Raw genomic sequence first — 20582 nt, 5'->3', positions numbered from 1 at the left:
GATACACGACTGAACTATGACATCCGTTTAAAAAACTAAACGGAGCTCAGTTTAAAAAACTAAACGGAGCTCAACAGCGTTTGGAGTAAATGGTTTCTTTTGCTAAATGTTTTGCAACAGATGAAACGTTTGCAATAGAATTGGTGTAATGACACCCCTGGCCTACTTAAACAACCTTTAATTTACATAAAAATGTGTGTTGATTTGATAGAAATACATCAAATCATAAAAAAAAAAAAATGCATTTAAATCTCTTGTTTGCAATAACTTTTTCATGGATTGTCATAGAAACATTAAACAAAATGCAAATTATTCTAAAAAGGTCTGGCTTACTTTTACCTTTTATTTGCATAAAAAAGTGTTGTTTTGACAGAAATACTTCAAATTATAAAGAATGCATTTCAATGTCTTATAAAATGTGTTATTCGAAATGTAATAGAAACATCAAACAAAATGGAAGTGATTCTAAAAACATCTGGCCTTATTTCATCATTTTTGATTTGCATAAAAAGTCAAGTGTTGATTTGATAGAAATACATCTAACATTTTGTCCGTGTAGAAAGCATATTGTCTGCTTGACTGAGGTCAACCATGAAAGTAATTTCACAGTCAACAGAGAAGATCCTTGACTAAGAAAATTCTAGAGAATCTCAATTGAATACTCCTCGCGTCGCCTCCTTCTCAAAACCCATTGGACGAGAAAGCCCCTCTGACTTTCTCCTCCAATGGGGTTTGAGAAAAAGCCGACTCAGCTAGCTAGCCAGTTTGCTGTTGACTGATGTTATTTTTGAGTTCCAGGAATCAACGGAGACGCTCATAAAATCTAGCTAACCATTGCTTAGTTTACTAAATTGATTAGCTAGCTACGCACAATTTCATCGTAATAGGAATTGGATAGGCATTTGCAAGCTAGTTACATTAGCCAGCATAACATGTATGTCGTAGTGAATTATACACGAAAGTTACAGACCCTAGCATTTAATCTAGGGCCTTCGTGCTACCGCCAAGGTGTCACAGGAGTTTCCATAACGTCGCAGGACCGAAAATCCAAGCAAAACTTTAGCTGCTTTCGTTGGACTCATCTGATAACTTTAGTACATCAATACAGTACCCGAATTTACAACTCTAAGGTAAGTGATTAGCTAGCTAATGTACAGTACAGCCAGTACAGCATATCGTACACATGTGGACTGTGGTTGCAGTTTCTTGTTGTATTGCCCATGTTAATTTTTCAATCCTAGGTGCCCAGGGTAGCAACATGGGAGCCTGTATTGGAGAACCAGCTACCCCCAGTTAGTATACTGTACTTTAATGAAGTGGTTTTTATTAGCTTGTAAATTTAAGCCAGATCAAATAGGTTTAAATGGCTAACTGTTAGTGACATTGATAAGTTCTAACATCTAATAAGCATTTTCTTACAGGCTTGCCAAGTTCCTGTAGACCTTGTTGACAAATTGGAGAGACTAGCCCTGGTTGATTTCCGCAACCAGGAGGGGCTGGCCTGTCTGGAGAAAGCCATCCGATTTGCAGATCAGCTCCATGTTGTTGACACAGATGGGGTTGACCCAATGGATTCAGTTCTGGAGGAAAGGTTAGACTCAGGACAGGCAGATCCTGAAGCAGATCCTAGCCCTTCAGTGTTTGATCTGAAGGAATTGGGTAGTGGTAATCCATTGGAAGTGTTTAATGGAAGGTTTGGTGGAGCAATCACATTTTGCTTACTGCCCTATCCAATTGCTTCAGATCTACAAATACTGGGTAATTTTTGGAGGGGGAACCAATAGTTACCTACCTAACCTTAAGGTGACTTGTTTAGTCTCACAGATTGAAAACCCTCTTCTGTAGGGCACTGTATCTGAGGGAGGATGCCGTGGCAGAGGGGAACTGTGCAGAGGAACTGCTCCAGCTCTCCAAAAACACAGTGGAGGAGTACTTTGTGGCACCGCCAGGTGAGTATCTTGGCTACTGTTTTATCAGCTCATGAATTGGAGTTAATATCGTTGTTTATTCTTAAGGCGGCAGTACCCCATTTTGTATATCATGAAACTTAAATTGCTCTTTTCTCTGCAGGTAACATTCCACTACCGAAGAGAGAGGAGAGAGCTGCCATGTTGAAGCACTCAGAGATCTGAGTCAAAGTATGTGCTCTGACTTTGCTGATAGCTAAATTTGACTGGTTTTCCCACCCATGTATCTTAGTGCATTCATCTTAAGGCGCTCTGGATAAGAGCGTTCGATAAATTACTGAAATGTAAATTAATGACTATTTCATTTGAAAGAGACCTCTGCAAAGAAATGCATGGCTAAATGATAAAGACTGACCAACCATCAAGAGGGTCAGGGCTTGGCATGTATTAAGGCACCTTCAAACCAGACAAACTGAAGCTAAATCAAAGAAAGATCATCCAGTGTTGATCTGTGTGTGTGTACTCCCTTACACTGTATTCTCTGAACATTATGTAGAAAAAGCAGAAAACCATAACTCCCAATGGTACATACTTTGTGGGTGCTCTGCAAATGATTATTAAGGACTAAAGAGGCAACCAATGAATGTACAATTCATGCATTCAGGAACTAAAACAAATAAACATACTAAGAGTCCTCACTTTATTTGAAAAAAATAACACTTTTTTTACAAAGCTGTTACGAGATACAAAGATTATTTCGAGAATGGGGCAGGAGAAAGAAATAATTTCATTCTCACGTAAAATAAAAAAGAGGAACAAAATGGAGAACACTTGCGAGGCAACCATCTACAAGGCAGGGCAGGCTAGACACTCTTACAGAAACATGATTTTTTTTTAAACTACATTAAAGAGCTGTATTATGTTGTATTCCTCTAGTATGCAGTCTCCTTCACAAATATCCCTAACCAGCCATATCCTAGGTCTGAGAATGTTAGGCAAATGCAGATCTGCCCATCCGCTCTGTCTACACCATTTAAAAAGTCCTCTGGAGACAGTCCTCATAGTGGAATGCACATGACATACTTAAAAAGCAACACAAAAGAAAGTAATCACCAGCCTTGGCTCCCTCCTGTAGGTAGACTATCGGTAGTGACGAGGGGGTGGGCTGCGGCTTGATGGGCTACGGTGTGCTGCAGAGGAGCGACGTGGAGGGGGGCTATGGCGAGACAATCTGCGAGCAGGGGGTGACTGATAACGAGGGGGTGGAGAGCCGCGACCTTGATAAGCGGGTGAGTACCGTCCCCTGGATCTGGAACGGGACCGCGAGCGTCCTCTGCTGGCCCCCATCTCTCCATGGACTCGGATAGATGAAGTCTCCCCCTGAAAGATGTCCATGTCAGAGAATGTCCTGAAAACGCATTCTTAAAACACTATAGCTAAGGATCTGAGTATTTAGTTACCTGGTGTGATCTGAACTCTGTCCTGTCCAGGCGCCGCATGGCATACTCCATGTCCTCTCTGCGCAGGAACTCCACCACCCCTTCCCCATCCCGCTGAACATCTGTGAAACAAACATCTCCAGCCTCCCTCATGTGATCTTTCAAGTCTTGCCAGCTCCCAGTCGGAGGCAGGCCTGTGGGAACAGAGAGCAAACCATTGAGAACTTTGGCCTTTATAGGCAACGCCCAACAATACCAGTGTACATCTAACCTGCTGTAAATGGAAGGAAGAGAGGAGCTTTGAATTAAAAAAACAAAAACAAAAGCAGACTTTATCCACTTACCAGTCACAATAACTCTGAACTCTGATCTCCGAGTAGGAGGCCCAAACCTCCCTTTAGGACCACCGGGACCTCCGTCCCCACTCCCTCGACCACTACCACCCATAGAACCGTTGAATTTAGAGGAGGCAGAGCGAGGGTGCTCAACGCGAAGCTTGCAGTCTCCAAATCCATAACCATTCCTCCCATAGACTGCATCCTCGGCATCCCTGATACATAAGGACATGTCAATTTGATTAACACATTGCATATGGGAGTCCGTCTATTTATCTATCTTAGCACCCCAATGGTGGAACGAGCTTCCCCCTAACGTCAGGACAGCAGAGTCCGTGCTCATCTTCCGAAAATGTCTGAAACCCTACCTCTTCAAAAAGTATCTTACATAAACTAGATAGACTTTTCCACTTCACAATAACAGCACTTACAGTTGAAGAGGGCAGCTAAGTCCCTGCTAGAGCAGCCCCGGTCAACTGTATGTGCTGTTATTGTGAAGTGGAAACAATAGGTCGATCTATGAGTGGAAGGGGAGAGAGGGGTAGAGGTGTTTGTGGGGGAGGGATGGGGTGAGTATGCATCTGTTGACTGACAAAAACAGATTTTGCTTATATTATTACGCACAATTCATCAACTGTGGGAATGAATTAAGATATATAGTACCAGTCAAAAGTTGACACCTACTCATTCCAAGGTTTTAATTTATTTGTACTATTTTCTACATTGTAGAATAATAGTGAAGACATCAAAACTATGAAATAACACATGGAATTATGTAGTAACCAAAATAGTGTTAAACAAATCAAAATATATTTTATATTTGAGATTTTTCAAAGTAGTCATCCTTTGCCTTGATGAATCATGCCTTCATGGTCGAATTGCTGCAAAGAAACCCCTACTAAAAGAACACCAATAAGAAAAGAGACTTGCTTGGGCCAAGAAACACGAGCAATGGACATTAGACCGTTGAAATGTGTCATTTGGTTGGATGAGTCCAAATTTGCGATTTTTGGCTCCAACCACTGTCTTTGAGATGCAGAGAAGGCGAAGGGATGATCTCTGTATGTGTGGTTCACACCGTGAAGCATGGAGGTGGTGGTGTGATGCTAGTGACGCTGTCAGTGATTTATTTCGAATTCAAGGCACACTTAACCAGCATGGCTATCACAACATTCTGCAGCGATACACAATCCCATCTGGTTTGCGCTTAGTGGGACTATCATTTGTTTTTCAACAGGACAATGACCCAAAACACCTCCAGGCTGTGTAAGGGCTATTTGAGCAATGAGTGCTGCATCAGATGACCCGGCCTCCACAATCACCCGACCTCAACCCAATTGAGATGGTTTGGACCGCAGAGTGAAGGAAAAGCAGCCACCAAGAGCTCATCATATGTGGTAACTCCTTCAAGACAAAAAGCATTCCAAGTGAAGCTGGTTGAGAGAATGCCAAGAGTGTGCAAAACTGTCAAGGCAAAGGGTGGCTATTTTGAAGAAACTCATTTTGATTTGTTTAACACTTTTGGTTACTACATGATTCCATGTGTGTTATTTCATAGTTTTAAATGTCTTCGCTATTCTACAATGTAGAAAACAGTACAAATAAAGAACCCTTGAATTAGTTTTACTGCTATTTTATGTACATATACACATTGATCAAAAATATAAACGCAACATGTAAAGTGTTGGTCCCATGTGTCATGAGCTGAAATAAGATCCCAGAAATGTTCCATACACACAAAAGCTTATTTCTCTCAAATTATGTGCACAAATGTGTTTACATCCCTGTTAGAGAGCATTTCTCCTTTGCCAAGATAATCTATCCACCTGACAGGTGTTGCATATCAAGAAGCTGATTCAGCATGATCATTACACAGGTGGACCTTGTGCTGGGGGAGGTAAAAGGTTACTAAAATGTGCAGTTGTCACAACAATGCCACAGATGTCTCAAGTTGAGGGAGTGTGTAATTGGCATTCTGACTGCAGGAATGTCCACTGTTGCCAGAGAATTTAATGTTAATTTCTCTGCCATAAGCTGCCTCCAACAGTTTCAGAGAATTTGGCTGTACATCCAACCGGCCTCACAACCACGCCAGCTCAGGACCTCCACATCCGGCTTCTTCACCAGCAGGATCATCTGAGACAAGCCACCCGGACATCTAATGAAACGGAGGAGTATTTATTTCTGTAATAAAGCCAGTTTATGGGGGGGGAAACTAATTGGCTGGGCCTGGCACCCCAGTGGGTGGGCCCCTGCCCTCCCATGGCTGCGCCCCTGCCCAGTCATGTGAAATCCATAGATTTGGGCCTAATACATTTATTTAAATTAACCGATTTCCTTATATGAACTGTTACCAAGTAAAATCATAGAATTTGTTGCATTCATATTTTTGTTCAGTATATATATTTTTTAGTAACTAGATGCGGTACAAGGCGAAGGCGTTAAAAATGCCATTGGCTGTGAATCTGGGTCTAACGTAGGTGGCACCATGTGCTCTTTTTAAAGGATAGGCCCCTCTCTCTTAAAGGCACTAGGACCCATGTGTACAAGGGTGGTTAGCCAGTCACTGGGACGACGACCCAACTTGGGATGGGGGAGGTTGTAGCGGGTGGAGTATAGGAAGACAATTAGAGGCATACTTAGTTGCAGCTACAGTATGCTTAACAGTGCAAATATCATTGTATAGCTATATGGACACTCAATTATCATGGTACTTTTACAAACATTATTATGATAAGTATAATCAAAATCTATCTCATAATGGTAAGTGGTGAAAAGTATAGCTAGTAATAATTGTAATGGCTTAGCAGATAAGAAGTATCTGGTTAAAAGAATGAATATAATATCTATTGTTTACAGGAAACTCATTCGACACTTTTAGATGAAGTTGTATGGAAAAAGAACTATGGGGAATATTTCTCTCACATGGGAAAAGAAATTCAAAAGGGGTGATATTAATCATTTTGATCAGAATGTGAAAACTGTTCAAACAGATCCCCAAGGAAGGTGGATCCTTCTAAATATGCTATTGGACCATAAACATACTTGGCTCATTAATCTATATGTTCCAAATAATGATCCAGGCTTCTTTGAAAATATATAACAATTTATCGAGTTAACAAGCAATACGACTCAGTTATTATTATGGTGCGAGATTAAAATACGGGTTTAAGTACCTCGATGGACCATTAAAGGTAATCACACTACAAATTATCACCCTCATTGCACTTAAGGAAATCAAATATTATGGATATATTGGAACTAGTCAATATATGGAGGCTTAAATATCCTGACCTAGTGAGATATACATGAGAGGCTCAATCAAGTTGGTCGTCTCGACTGTCATTTTCACTGGCACCAAAAGTTTTTAAAACGTGTTGATGGGGAGAGAATGCAGTCAGACCATCAAATAATTGGTGTACAGATTAATCATACAGAATATCCACGAGAGTGAGGATATTGGAAATGTAATCAGAGCCTACTTGATGACAACTTGTTTCTAACCAAGAATTTATAACAGACTTTATTCTACATAACATAGGTACAGAAGATCACCTTTCAATGTGCCTTTAGAATAAGTTACAGGAAAAAGAAATGGAGGAACTTATTCAAAAAAGATCAGGTGTAATATACACTGCTCAAAAAAATAAAGGGAACACTTAAACAACACAATGTAACTCCAAGTCAATCACACTTCTGTGAAATCAAACTGTCCACTTAGGAAGCAACACTGATTGACAATAAATTGCACATGCTGTTGTGCAAATGGAATAGACAAAAGGTGGAAATTATAGGCAATTAGCAAGACACCCCCAATAAAGGAGTGGTTCTGCAGGTGGTGACCACAGACCACTTCTCAGTTCCTATGCTTCCTGGCTCAGTGTTGTGATGCCAAAATTCTAGCAAAATGTTTAGTGCTTAGAATTCAAAAGGTATTGTCGAATATTATTTATCCTAATCAGACAGGTTTTTACATGGGCGATACATACATTTACATTTTAGTCATTTAGCAGACGCTCTTATCCAGAGCGACTTACAGTAGAGTGCATACATTTTATTACATTTTACATACTAAGACAAGGATATCCCTACCGGCCAAACCCTCCCTAACCCGGACGACGCTATGCCAATTGTGCGTCGCCCCACGGACCTCCCGGTTGCGGCCGGCTGCGACAGAGCCTGGGCGCGAACCCAGAGACTCTGGTGGCGCAGCTAGCACTGCGATGCAGTGCCCTAGACCACTGCGCCACCCGGGAGGGTACATTGGAGATAAAGTACTTGAAACAATCGAACACTTAAATATATGGGATACCAGGCCTGGTATTCATTGCAGATTTTGAAAAGGACTAGAATGCATGAATTATTTTAATTTTGGAGAATCTCCTATACAATGACTTAAAGTTATGTATAGTAACCCCAGGTGTAAAATAGTAAATATGGCTACTTCTCAGAAAGTATTAAACTGTCAAGAGAAGTAAAACAAAGTGTACACATTACGTATTGGATCACTAAAAAAATAATTTTACATTACCGTGTAGTTTACCATTAAAATGGTCTGACGGTGAAGTGGACATAGTCTGTAATCATATTGCGAAATAAATAAATTCTCAATACATTTTCATAGAAAGTTAGCAAAAATAAACAAGATCTTGCTTCCATGGAAAGGTAAATACTTGTCTACAGTACTTTCAGAAAGTATTCAGTCCCCTAGACTTCTCCCACATTTTGTACCGTTACAGCCTTATCCTAAAATGGATTAAATTAAATTTTTCCTCAAATCTACACACTACACCATTTAAGAATGATGGAGGCCACTGTGTTCTTGGGGACCTTCAATGCTGCAGAAATTGTTTGGTACCTTTCCCCAGATCTGTGCCTCGACACAATCCTGCCTCAGAACTCTAAGGACAATTCCTTTGACTTCAATTTTATTTACTTTTTTGATTTAACCTTTATTTAACTAGGCAGGTCAGTTAAGAACTAATTCTTATTTACAATGATGGCCTATCCTGGCAAAACCCTAACGACGCTGGGCCAGTTGTGCGCCGCCCTATGGTACTCCCAATCACGGCCGGTTGTGATACAGCCTAGAATCGAATCAGGGTCTGTAGTGGTGCCTCTAGCACTGAGATGCAGTGCCTTAGACCAGTGTGCCTCTCTGGAGCCTCATGGCTTGGTTTTTGCTCTGACATGCACTGCCATCTGTGAGACCTTATATAGATAGGTGTGCACCTTTCCAAATCATGTTCAATAAATTGAATTTACCACAGGTGGACTCCAATCAAGTTGTAGAAACATCAAGGATGATCAACAGAAACAGGATGCACCCAAGCTCAATTTCGAGTCTCATAGCAAAGGGTCTGAAAACGTATGTAAATTTTTATTTTATTTTTATACATACACATTTGCAAAATATTCTACAAACGTGTTTTTGCTTGGTCATTATGGGGTATTGTATGTAGATAGAGGGAAAACACAATTTAATCAATTTTAGAATAAGGCTGTAATGTAACAAAATGTGAAAAAGTCAAGGGGTCTGAATAACTTTCCGAATGCACTGTATTTGTGAGAATCTTTTTTTCTTTTCTTTAATCACTGATGAATTGTTTAATAATTTCCCCGTTATATATATATATATATACAGTGGGGAGAACAAGTATTTGATACACTGCCGATTTTGCAGGTTTTCCTACTTACAAAGCATGTAGAGGTCTGTAATTTTTATTGTAGGTACACTTCAACTGTGAGAGACGGAATCTATAACAAAAATCCAGAAAATCACATTGTATGATTTTTAAGTAATTAATTTGCATTTTATTGCATGACATAAGTATTTGATCACCTACCAACCAGTAAGAATTCCGGCTCTCACAGACCTGTTCGTTTTTCTTTAAGAAGCCCTCCTGTTCTCCACTAATTACCTGTATTAACAGCACCTGTTTGAACTCGTTACCCGTATAAAAGACACCTGTTCACACACTCAATCAAACAGACTCCAACCTCTCCACAATGGCCAAGACCAGAGAGCTGTGTAAGGACATCAGGGATAGAATTGTAGACCTGCACAAGGCTGGGACGGGCTACAGGACAATAGGCAAGCAGCTTGGTGAGAAGGCAACAACTGTTGGCGCAATTATTAGAAAATGGAATAAGTTCAAGATGACGGTCAATCACCCTCGGCCTGGGGCTCCATGCAAGATCTCACCTCGTGGGGCATCAATGATCATGAGGAAGGTGAGGGATCAGCCCAGAACTACACGGCAGGACCTGGTCAATGACCTGAAGAGAGCTGGGACCACAGTCTCAAAGAAAACCATTAGTAACACACTACCCAGTCATGGATTAAAATCCTCATGTGGTCTGATGAGAAAAATAGAGCTTTTTGGTCTAAACTCCACTCGCCATGTTTGGAGGAAGAAGAAGGATGAGTACAACCAAGAACACCATCTCAACCGTGAAGCATGGAGGTGGAAACATCATTCTTTGGGGATGCTTTTCTGCAAAGGGGACAGGACGACTGCACCGTATTGAGGGTGGTTGGATAGGGCCATGTATCGCGAGATCTTCCCTCAGTAAGAGCATTGAAGATGGGTCGTGGCTGGGTCTTCCAGCATGACAACGACCCGAAACACACAGCCAGGGCAACTAAGGAGTGGCTCCGTAAGAAGCATCTCAAGGTCCTGGAGTGGCCTAGCCAGTCTCCAGACCGGAACCCAATAGAAAATCTTTGGAGGGAGCTGAAAGTCCGTATTGCCCAGCGACAGCCCCGAAACCTGAAGGATCTGGAGAAGGTCTGTATGGAGGAGTGGGCCAAATTCCCCGCTGCAGTGTGTGCAAACCTGGTCAAGAACTACAGGAAACGTATGATCTCTGTAATTGCAAACAAAGGTTTCTGTACCAAATATTAAGTTCTGCTTTTCTGATGTATCAAATACTTATGTCATGCAATAAAATGCAAATGAATTACTTAAAAATCATACAATGTGATTTCTGTATTTTTGTTTTAGATTCCATCTCACAGTTGAAGTGTACTTATGATAAAAATTACAGACCTCTACATACATTGTAAGTAGGAAAACCTGCAAAATCGGCAGCGTATCAAATACTTGTTCTCCCCACTGTATATATATTTTTAAATCCCAGCTCCCGTCCCCGCAGGAGGCCTTTTAGTAGGCCGTCATTGTAAATAAGAATGTGTTGTTGACTGACTTGCCTAGTTAAATAAAAATAAATACAAATTTACTGATGGCCCTGCCTACACTGCAATACTTTAATTAAATATATTATATGAGCAAAAGATATTCCACTTTATTTGGCAAGCCAGACAAAATTAAACCGCCCTATTTATAAAATGAATATATATTTGCAAGACTAAAATTATTTAATATTAAAGCATTGAACCTCTCACTAAATGCTTAAAAAAAACATACTTAAATCCAAACTGGTTCTCCAGCAGACTAGTAAGAATGGCTCACCCTATGTTAAAAAATTGCATGTTTCTATTTATTCAGATAACCTGTCACTTTCGGTCATTTGAAACTGAAATAATCTCCAAACTATCACTTTTTAAAACAAGCCATAGAAATCTGGTTGCAATTTCAGTTGAACCCACAACAACAAAAATAAACAGAACAAATATTTCAAATAATATTATGGTTAAACTCAAATACAAATAGATAAAACATTATTTGAAATTGTTTAAAAAACAAAACAATATCTTAGTTAATTAATGATAGAAAGGTTCAGACATTTTGTGAAACATCCCACCACAGTTGAAAAACATTTGTCAAGTAGAAGTCAAGATGGGATGGTTTTTTAGAGATAGACGGGAGGGGTTAAGGGTAGCTGAAGGGTGGGATAAAAAAAGGGGGGGGGGGGGGGGGAAATAGATAACTAATGTAAAATGTACCGTGTCCGTAAAATGTATATAGTATGTATAAACTGGAAGTAGAAGCCTAAGTATTGCTGTCCTTTAGTTTAGGTAGGGTTAGGGGGAGAAAAAAATAGGAAATTATGCAAACAATTACTTTGATAGAATCCACAATATTTCTGCAATATTTAAGATTAAAAAAATATTGAATAAAAGATCAGTCCTATAGCACAACCTGATTCTAATGACCATTTCACAATGGAGCAAGTCACAGGTACTTCCTGTTTGAGCTTCTGCTTGTAAACAGGAAGCAAGAGTAAGGAGCCATGATCTGATTTAGCGAATGGCGGACGAGGGAGGGTCTTGTATCTTGTTTGTGGGTAGAGTAACCGCGGTCTAGGACTTTATTGCCCCTAGTTGTGAAGGAGACGTGCTGATGACAGTTGAGAATCATGTGTCTTAATGAAGCGGAATTAAAATTGCCAGCGACAAGGCAGCCTCTGGATGCAAGTTTTCCTGATTGTTTATAGCCTCAAGCAGTTCATCAAGTGGCAGCATGTTATATTTCATGATAACATCTAAAATATTTTGTGAAAATAAAGTAAACGCCAAAAGAATCACAAAATAGCAAAGTTGGGTCGGAGTTCGCAAAACGGCGGCCATCCAGCATGTTGCCATCTTTTCATTACTACCGAGTTCAGGGAAAGTGTACTTGCTATGACTGATATGTGGTTGTCTCATCTAGCTATCTTAAGGTCAATGCACTAATTCAAGTCGCTCTAGATAAGAGCATCTGCTAAATGACTAAAATGTCAATGTAAATCTGGTCTTATTGGTCAACGAGTAAATATGCCATTCATGGACATGGACGTTTATCTTACCGTGGATCTTCAAAGCGCACAAAGGCAAAGGGAATAGTGCCTCTGTTGTTCTTCAACTCAATGTCTCTGATTTTGCCATATTTGAAGAATATATCCTCAATGTCCCTCTCTTGCACATCAGCTGGAAGGTTACCCACGTAGATCCTGCCATCTGCCATGATGTTAACAGAACTGTTCCGGATGGAGAAAGAGAGAAGGCGTTATCAATACTGAACACTCCCTGAACTCAAATGTATGTTTTGACCCCTAATTTCTGCCATTCATAAATGTCCAAAAATAGATTACCATTGCAAACGACCCCCTACAAGTACATGTTATCAAGACTGCAACATATACACAAGTCAAAGACAGAGCTAGCTATTAATCAAACACCAACCCACACCCAATGGTTCAACCACCAGGGCCCGGTTTCCCAAAAGCATCTTAAGGCTAAGTTTATCGTTAGAACCTTCGTAGGAGCATCGTTAAATATCGAAGTTTCCACAAAACCATCGGTATTAACGTTGCACTTAAACGCTCGTAATCTAACGCCTGCCTCAGACCACTCGTAGTAACGCTAACTACACGTTAAGTGTGTTAGGTGCTTCCGCGTAAACATCAAATCACATGGTTGACCCGTCTCTCTGTGACCGCTGATAACTTCAGAACAAAAGTTGACTACAATTACTTAGTTGCCAATGTCTTTGCAATTGATACAAACAAGCGAAGTATAAAAATATATCGGTTTTCATTTGAAGCATGACTGCTTTAAAATAAACAGGCTATAGGTTTTTTCAATCATTTTGAAACGCACTTCATGTTAAATCAATTGAGTTCGATTTTGCTACCTGTAGGCTGTTGTCTAATTTGTCACAATATATTTAATTATGTGTAGCCTAAATTACCAAAATCGGCTGGTAATTTTTATTGAGTAAGCATTAGAATAAGCCGCCTTAATATTTGCAGCCATATGTGGTAATATCTATAGATGCGGATCTGTCGTCAGTATTGTGAAATAATTCTGTTTAGGAATGATTTGAATGGAGAAAGCTGATCTGAGAGCAGCGCTCACTTTCTTTCGATCCTATCAGTATCAACAAATGCTCCAACGACGCACTTAGCGACCATTCTCTCATTTTTTGTACCTGTATATAACTAGGCAAGTCAGCGTGGTGCTTGGGAAACGGTTGTTACATTTTCGGTTGTTGTAGGAATGATGAAACGTTACGCCTAAATGCCATCGTTATCAGAAAACCGGGCCCTGTTGAGACGAAATCCCAGCCGGACAATAGTGTCTGATTGCGGCCCGCAATTCGGGGAGTTCCTGGATGTGGGCATACATTCATCTGCAGGAACGCCCCCCACTCTAACATCCCATTGGTTCCGGCTTGAACAGGCCCCCCACTCCCCTGAGCACGCCATCTTCAAGCTTGCGTGCGACACTTGATATTCTGGTTGTCTATTGGTGACCTAGTTAGCTAGCGGTGTCGCCCCAGCCTCCCGCCTCCTGTGGAAGTGCGGGAAAGCATTGCCCAACAGGCGGAGGTGAAGGACACTGCCTACCGGTGTCCTAGACCAATAATGGACTAAAGAAGCCAAACGTGGTCTGTTTTTAGAGGATAATGGGCCTGTCAGCCAAATACTCCAGCTAAACGTGGATACATTTTCAATTGCAGTACGGTTCTACAAACAAATATCTGCTTTCATATCACATCAAAAATGTAACAAAAGCTAAAGATACACTTACTGTAAACTGTTTTAACCAGTTTTAACACAGTTGCACCAGACAGTATTTTTCAGTCACAACACGTTTGTGGCGTCTGTCTTCCGTTTACACACCGGTGTTCCGAGACACAGAACTAGCACCAGTACCCGTCTTCCATAAATAAGCGCTGTAACATGGAAATATGGCTGTGTGGGAACCCTAACCATATAAAAAACTAGAAATTTTAAAAAATATATATATGATTTCTTGCTAATATGAAAGATAGGTTCCTTATGTTTCCAAACCGTACAGCAAGAGATATTTGGTAACGTTTACAGCAAGTGTGGCGCTCTTAACAAAACTCCCCAGCCAGAAGATACGATCACCAATATATAGGCGCTTAAAGGTAGTGTGCGTGTATGTGAATGGGCTACCGCCACCTAGTGTACTGGAGCGCCCATGTCTGAGTCCTATTTAGAAAATGGACCAATAGAAGTATAGAGGGGTTCCTGCATATACAGGAACGCCCCGAATTGCGGGACGAAATTACACCCTTCTTGACCCAGGTAGCTTCCTACGCTAAAGCTAGCCTAGCTATTCATGTGATGTTTCCTTTCAAAAATGATAACATAGCTGGTGGGCGGGATACAGTGGTTAGCTAACTAGTTTACTAGTTTCTAGATTTCAAACATAATACGTTTCATATCGCCTCGTGGTAGCTACCTGCCTGGATTCCCAATCTGTACTCACATGTAAAACCCAGATTAGCCCATTCATTCATTACCTAGCCAGCAAATTGTCGACAACAAATGGCTAGTAGCTAATGTAACGTTAGCTTCAGTTGGAAGTTAGCATCTAGCTAGCTAACAAGTTAGCCTAGCTGACTCGTGTGCCATGTTTTGGGTTTGCAGAAGAGTACATGATAGCTCACCTACCTTCCTGTGTCGCTGATCAGACCTGCAACCCCTTTGGTTGCTGTGATTCTTTTCTAAAGCTCGTATAATGTTATTTCTCGCTTATCTCCAGAGATCGGTACCCTCAAACCTTTGTCGGAGGATCTCTGCGCTTCTTTTAGCTAGTTAGGCTAGCTAGTTCCATCCACTGACTTCCGGTTCCGTCAAAAACCACCTACCATATCCACCAGGTGGCGCCCCTGCACACAAAATACACTGTTTTCTTCTTCGTGTGTGGTTTTCCGGCAGACGAGACGCTTTGTTGATTATTGGTGCCTTTCACAGCTCGGAAAATGAATTGCACATTTGTTCACAAAAAAGGGAAGTGGGGAAAAAAAGGAAATGACCACAGCAATAAACGCCAAGAAGCCAACCTTACCAATGCACAAACTGTACGGGTCACTGTACTGGCCTTTTACTCACAGGGATCCTCTCAGGGTCCCTCACCCTTTTCCCACCATCCTTTACTTTCCTCACTGCCTCAGCATGACACTTTCTGCACTGTTCTCACCCTGGAAACTTCAACCTGTCTCACTCGCACAGGACATTTCTGATCCCCAGCAACATGACCACCCGAAAAATGTAAACACTGCGCTTTGAACACCAAAACCACACTCCTTTGAACTATGCTCTCCTGCACAATTCACACCTCAGAATCTCCCTCCTTCATACTGCTGCAACATGACCATAAACTTGGCACCTGAAACACCATAGTGGGTTCGTAAAACAAAAGCTCTCACAGGATAACTTATATACTCTAGCATGATTTTATCTGGCAAACACTTTACATCAAAACTCAGAAGGACAGACAGGGTCTTCTCAGTCTCGCGCTCCCCATTGGGTCTGCGTCTCACCAAACGGCGTGCATCACAGACACCAGGGATCCTCAACTTCAGTCGATCCACCTCAACACTCAACGCCACCCCTGTTATCACTCCTTTCAACTGCGCTCTGCTCCGGAGAGAATAGCAGGCCACGGCTCTCGTTCCGTGTTGGGAAACGTGAGTCCACTTCTGGATGCTTTGACCAAATTGACAGAACCCAACTCCTTCTTCACCCAGCCTGATTCAACAAACGGATCAGCTAAAAGGCATGGATCCACTTTCTCCATGAATCATACTCCTACGGGGCAGAGTCATCTCAGGCAATTTTCTGATCATTGGTGTGAGGCTCGGAAGCCTTCACCTCACCTGTCGGCGCAGGTTTTTCCTCTTCACTTCTGTTAGGTTCAATTTGAGAGAGTTCACTATCCGTCGACTGCTCAGGGTTTTCAGGAGCGGAACATGGCATTATCTCTCCTGTACTTGACTCAAAGGAGAAAGTACTCTGCTTGTGTTTCGCAGATGTCGGTTTGGGTTTGAACCTCGCACCCTTTTTTTGCCTCACATCACCTAGTCAGTTGACATCTTGCCTTCTTCAGTCGTCAGTCTCAAAGGTTACAACCGTTTCCAAAACACTGCCTCCATCATCTATCGGCTGCATGTCATGTTTTGTATTTCAAATAGTACCAAACTAAAACCTGAGATATTTTGGATTGTTTGTTTTTAGTTTTTGTTTCTTGAGGCCTATCATGCAAATAGCGTCCGCCTGAAAATTGTTGTCCCCTCCCAGGCCCCTTGAAAAGTCTCTCAGACCCCCCGAGGCTCCCTAGTTGAGAATCACTGTTGTAGTGTAAGTATGCAATACATTTTCTTTGGTATACCTTCCCAATCTGCCTTTTTAGTTAAATTGGAGCATCTTACGCCATGACTGTAATTGCTGCTAAGTCATATGGCTAAAAATATAAATACCCAAGCGTTCTCTGCTCTCATTGCTTATGACAGAAATTAGAATGACCAAGAATTCTGCCTCAAGGCACATCTGTAATGTAAAATGACTTGTATTTTACTAACAGGACATCAGCGGTGAAAGGTGTCCTCACAGACTTAGTGAGAGAATAGGCTAAGCTTCATGGGTTGGCACAGGAAACAACAACAAACACTAAACACCTATACTTCTCAGAAGTCTACACCTGATTGAACTGCTTTTAACACCACTTACCTCAGCTGACATGGCAGACATCAGTTCTGACTCATTAGAATTACGTCAGTCAAATGCACAGAGGTCATTGACCCCTGGAAATATCCATAGAGGCAGAAATTAAAGAGAAGAACATAAATTACTGGAGAATATAGAAGTTACTGTACATCCACTGGTTACTGTTTGTACTAGAGAACATACGGGTGAATAACTTTGGGTACAGTCTGACCAAGATGTGTAGCCTGAAAGACATGATTCAACTACTGACAAAATAAACATGTGTTGATATCATTTTGGGGAGGATGAGGCAGGGTATAGTCTTTTTATTTGTATTGCTGTTAAAATTCCCTCTGCACTCACAAAGGTGTATGTCTGACGTATCACAAGATGCCTGCAATTGTTCGTCATTGTTAGTATCATCTGGGCCTGGGTTTTCCCAATGAGGTTGGGTTTAGGCATTAGGTTTCTCTTTCCTTTCTGGTGTTTGACATATCTGTGTTGAAAAATAGGGAATTATCTAGAATGATAGGGAATGATCTAGAACCTGGTTCAATGATAGGGAATGATCTAGAACAGGGTTCGGCAAAAGGCGGACTGCGGGCCAAACCGGGCCACAATACGTTTTGGGCCACCCAAAGTTTTTGATCAAAATTAGACTACAATCATCAGGAACTATGCAGAACTCTGTTCACCAAATACTCCCACGAATAGAAAACTAGATGTGATCGTGTTTCAATGTAATCAAAGTATGAAATTATTTTAAATTTTTAAATACAATCAAATTTTTGTCTTAGTTGTGGTCAATTTGTAGTGTACAACTTATTATAATTATGTTCTGGCATCTGGATCATCCCCTTCGACAAAAATCGGCCGGCGGCTGAATCTATATAGTTGCCTACCCCGATTTAGAATAATTAATTATATGGAATGGTCTAGAGCAGGGGTGTCAAACTCATTTTACCCCGAAGGCCGCATTCGGTCTTCAGCGACGTCTGGAGGGCAGCACTGACATCTAAAAAAAATATTTCCTTGCCTCAAAATTATGAATTGTCGATGCTCCCCGGCTGTCTAGTGATTATTAGAGAGCTGTACAGACAGTCAAGAAACTATAGTTTCATTTTTAGTCACCGGCGGGCCGGATTGGAACCCCTCGCGGTCCGAATGTTTGACACCCCTGAGCTAGAGTGATCTTTGTAAATTTCAGTGTGATATGCATCAATTAAATCAAAATTGGGCATACTTTGATTGGGGGCAAGTCGTCATTGGGCAATATCAAATAAACAATTTATTGCACTCAACTTTCTGCAAACAGCAGCAGACTACATCATTATTTTATAATAGAAACCGAAAGCTGCGAGACAGAGAGGGAAAAACGAATCTCAATTTGAGGGGCGGGGCAGATCAGATGCTATATATAGACTGCTCAGATGGACACTGACAGAGCTATCATCGGATAAATTTCATTTGTCAGCAAACGGATTTACCAACAGTATTTCTTAAAACAAACTTGCAAGACTTCACAACAACAACTTCTCAACAATATCTACTGAACATGTAAGTAATTTTCCATTAGTAAGCTACAACAGGCCTATCTTACAGAAATATACTGGAGAAAAAAAGCTTAACAGCATATCAAGCAAATTATCTTAAAATGTGTTAGTTATTACAATGGGCTGAATAAATGGTCATGTTAAAGCCTGTAGGTAAATACAAAAGTTATAATGCATTGTACAGTATAACTTGTCATGAGTGTGTATGACTCCCTTATGTCTTTCAATCACCTCATAATGATTCTCATTATATACCAGCCATTTGAGTCAGCTGAAATGTTGGATAGAGACAAAACATTACATATTGTTAGCCTTATTATAAGGATCATACATGCTTTTAACAAGTTATAAAGCATTACACCTGTAGACTTTAAGTAAAGTGTTACTAAACTAATTCATTCAAACATTCAATTGAGCTATGCTAATGTAAGACCAAATAAATAATACATTAAATCCTCTTTCAGATATCTATCATGGAACTCACTATAACACTTTTGAACGGGAACTCACTTCCCCTGAAGGTTCAGCCACACACCACCGTGGGGTCTCTCAAGAGTTTGATTACACAACACTTTGGAATGGCCACAACAAAGCAGAGGCTGTTAGGTGTCAATGGGAGCAACATCAGTCTCAGCGATGATTCAAAAACTTTGAGCGACTATGGCCTGCATTCAGGATCTAAAGTGATGGTGCTGATTACGGAGCCCGCTCCTATCCAGGTGTTCCTGAAAAACGAAAAGGGCCAGACACACACATATGATGTGGTGCCTGGTGAGACTGTAACCCAGTTCAAAGCCAAGGTACAAAACAAGGAGGGAGTCCCTGCCAACCAACAGAGGCTAATTCATGAGGGTAGGCAGCTGGAGGATGGCCAGAGGCTGGAGTACTACAACATCACAAACCAAAGCACCATCCATCTGACGCTCCGTCTAAGGGGAGGCTGAAGAAACCCAGGATCGACCTGAAACCACCTGTCACATGAAGCCCTTAACTTATTATGCATTCCATGTCTATAGAGAAAAAGCAATCAATCTTGAACAAAAATGTGAATTGTTCTACATTTGTATTCAATTGTAAACTTTAAATTAAGCATGTCTGATATAAGCGTATATTAATGAGATTGTTATCAAGTAATAAACATGTATAAAACTAAAACTGTCAACCATCATTGTCATGACTCCAACTCAAAAGAAAAGATAAAGCAACATAAGGTACTGGTCAGTTTCTTGTCCGTTGTGCTATTGCTCCCTTATTTGACATGATAGAGACAGAGCAGTAACATTTACAGTTGAGTTGACCCAAACTGACACAAGGCAGTCCACATGAGGAAACTACAGGCCGGCCTTGTCAGCAATATACACAATGTTTCATGGTCTGATGAAAATCCTAAACGTTGCATGTTCAGATGGTTTTAAATTAGTTTGATTCAAGGCCTGAAACAGTTACTAATATTCATTTCCTACAGAACATTTGCTTTGCTTCATCTTAAATTATACAAATATAAATGTGCATCTATGAAGAATAGGTAACATGCATTTACCATTGCTCAAACCAAAATACACCTTGGCACAAAGGAAGCATACTCAAGTGTTTCAATTAATTCAATATTTTAAATAGTTAGAATACAATTAAGACTTATTATTTCAGTTATAAGTTGTTTTGCATGTGAGCAACACATTGAATGTGTTAGGATTTCGTTAGTGTAGCACCTTGTGTAGCGTTTGACCAAAGTCCTAAACACCACCCCAGTTAACTTGCCTGGTTGTACCAGCTTGCTGCACTGGCATTCACAGACCAGCCCTTGTAACATGATGTAACTCCTGAGGCACACACACACACGGTGCCCTCTTCATTCATCCATTTGGGAGAAAATCTTGGGAGGCTTCACTTCTTCACAGATTCAAGCTAAGCATTCCAAAATAATGCCACCAATTTGGTAAACAG

At 40.8% G+C, this 20582-nt stretch overlaps 3 protein-coding genes across 11 annotated transcripts; 2 read left to right on the top strand and 1 right to left on the bottom strand.

The window, feature by feature from the left end:
- The first annotated feature begins 767 nt into the window (after window positions 1–767).
- gatc (glutamyl-tRNA amidotransferase subunit C) lies at window positions 768–4961 on the top strand. Of its 4 annotated transcripts, XR_005473299.1 has the most exons (7): window positions 772–1130; window positions 1242–1292; window positions 1422–1591; window positions 1846–1949; window positions 2071–2138; window positions 3043–3196; window positions 3398–4433. XR_005473299.1 is itself a non-coding variant. In XM_038972370.1 (6 exons), the coding sequence occupies exons 1-5, from the start codon at window positions 933–935 to the stop codon at window positions 2130–2132; spliced, it is 585 nt and encodes a 194-aa protein (XP_038828298.1). In that variant the 5' UTR covers window positions 771–932; the 3' UTR covers window positions 2133–2138; window positions 4919–4961. The 4 variants fall into 4 exon arrangements, 3 of the variants coding, with proteins under 3 accessions (XP_038828374.1, XP_038828298.1, XP_038828191.1); XM_038972370.1 differs by lacking the exons at window positions 3043–3196; window positions 3398–4433 and adding an exon at window positions 4919–4961 and having other exon boundaries at window positions 771–1130; XM_038972263.1 differs by lacking the exons at window positions 3043–3196; window positions 3398–4433 and having other exon boundaries at window positions 773–1130; window positions 2071–2610.
- Window positions 2591–15233, bottom strand: LOC120026952 (serine/arginine-rich splicing factor 9-like). 6 transcript variants are annotated; one of them, XM_038972161.1, is made up of 5 exons: window positions 12881–12999; window positions 12433–12603; window positions 3691–3896; window positions 3368–3540; window positions 2591–3287 (listed from the first exon to the last, which is right to left on the bottom strand). In XM_038972161.1, the coding sequence occupies exons 1-5, from the start codon at window positions 12922–12924 to the stop codon at window positions 3048–3050; spliced, it is 834 nt and encodes a 277-aa protein (XP_038828089.1). In that variant the 5' UTR covers window positions 12925–12999; the 3' UTR covers window positions 2591–3047. The 6 variants fall into 6 exon arrangements, with proteins under 6 accessions (XP_038828089.1, XP_038827930.1, XP_038827786.1 ...); XM_038972002.1 differs by lacking the exon at window positions 12881–12999 and adding an exon at window positions 15048–15233 and having other exon boundaries at window positions 3368–3896; XM_038971858.1 differs by lacking the exon at window positions 12881–12999 and adding an exon at window positions 15052–15233 and having other exon boundaries at window positions 3368–3896.
- Window positions 15234–18287: 3054 nt separating this feature from the next.
- On the top strand, window positions 18288–19800 carry LOC120026884 (polyubiquitin-like). The gene is made up of 2 exons (XM_038971652.1): window positions 18288–18642; window positions 19103–19800. Exon 2 carries the CDS (start codon window positions 19112–19114, stop codon window positions 19580–19582), a length of 471 nt encoding a protein of 156 aa, XP_038827580.1. The 5' UTR covers window positions 18288–18642; window positions 19103–19111; the 3' UTR covers window positions 19583–19800.
- The last annotated feature ends 782 nt before the right edge of the window (window positions 19801–20582 follow it).

The sequence above is a fragment of the Salvelinus namaycush genome, chromosome 1 (assembly GCF_016432855.1).
Source record: "Salvelinus namaycush isolate Seneca chromosome 1, SaNama_1.0, whole genome shotgun sequence".
NCBI classification, from domain to species: domain Eukaryota; kingdom Metazoa; phylum Chordata; class Actinopteri; order Salmoniformes; family Salmonidae; genus Salvelinus; species Salvelinus namaycush.
Note: the sequence above shows the minus strand (reverse complement) of the source record. Positions and strands in the feature narration are given on the sequence as shown.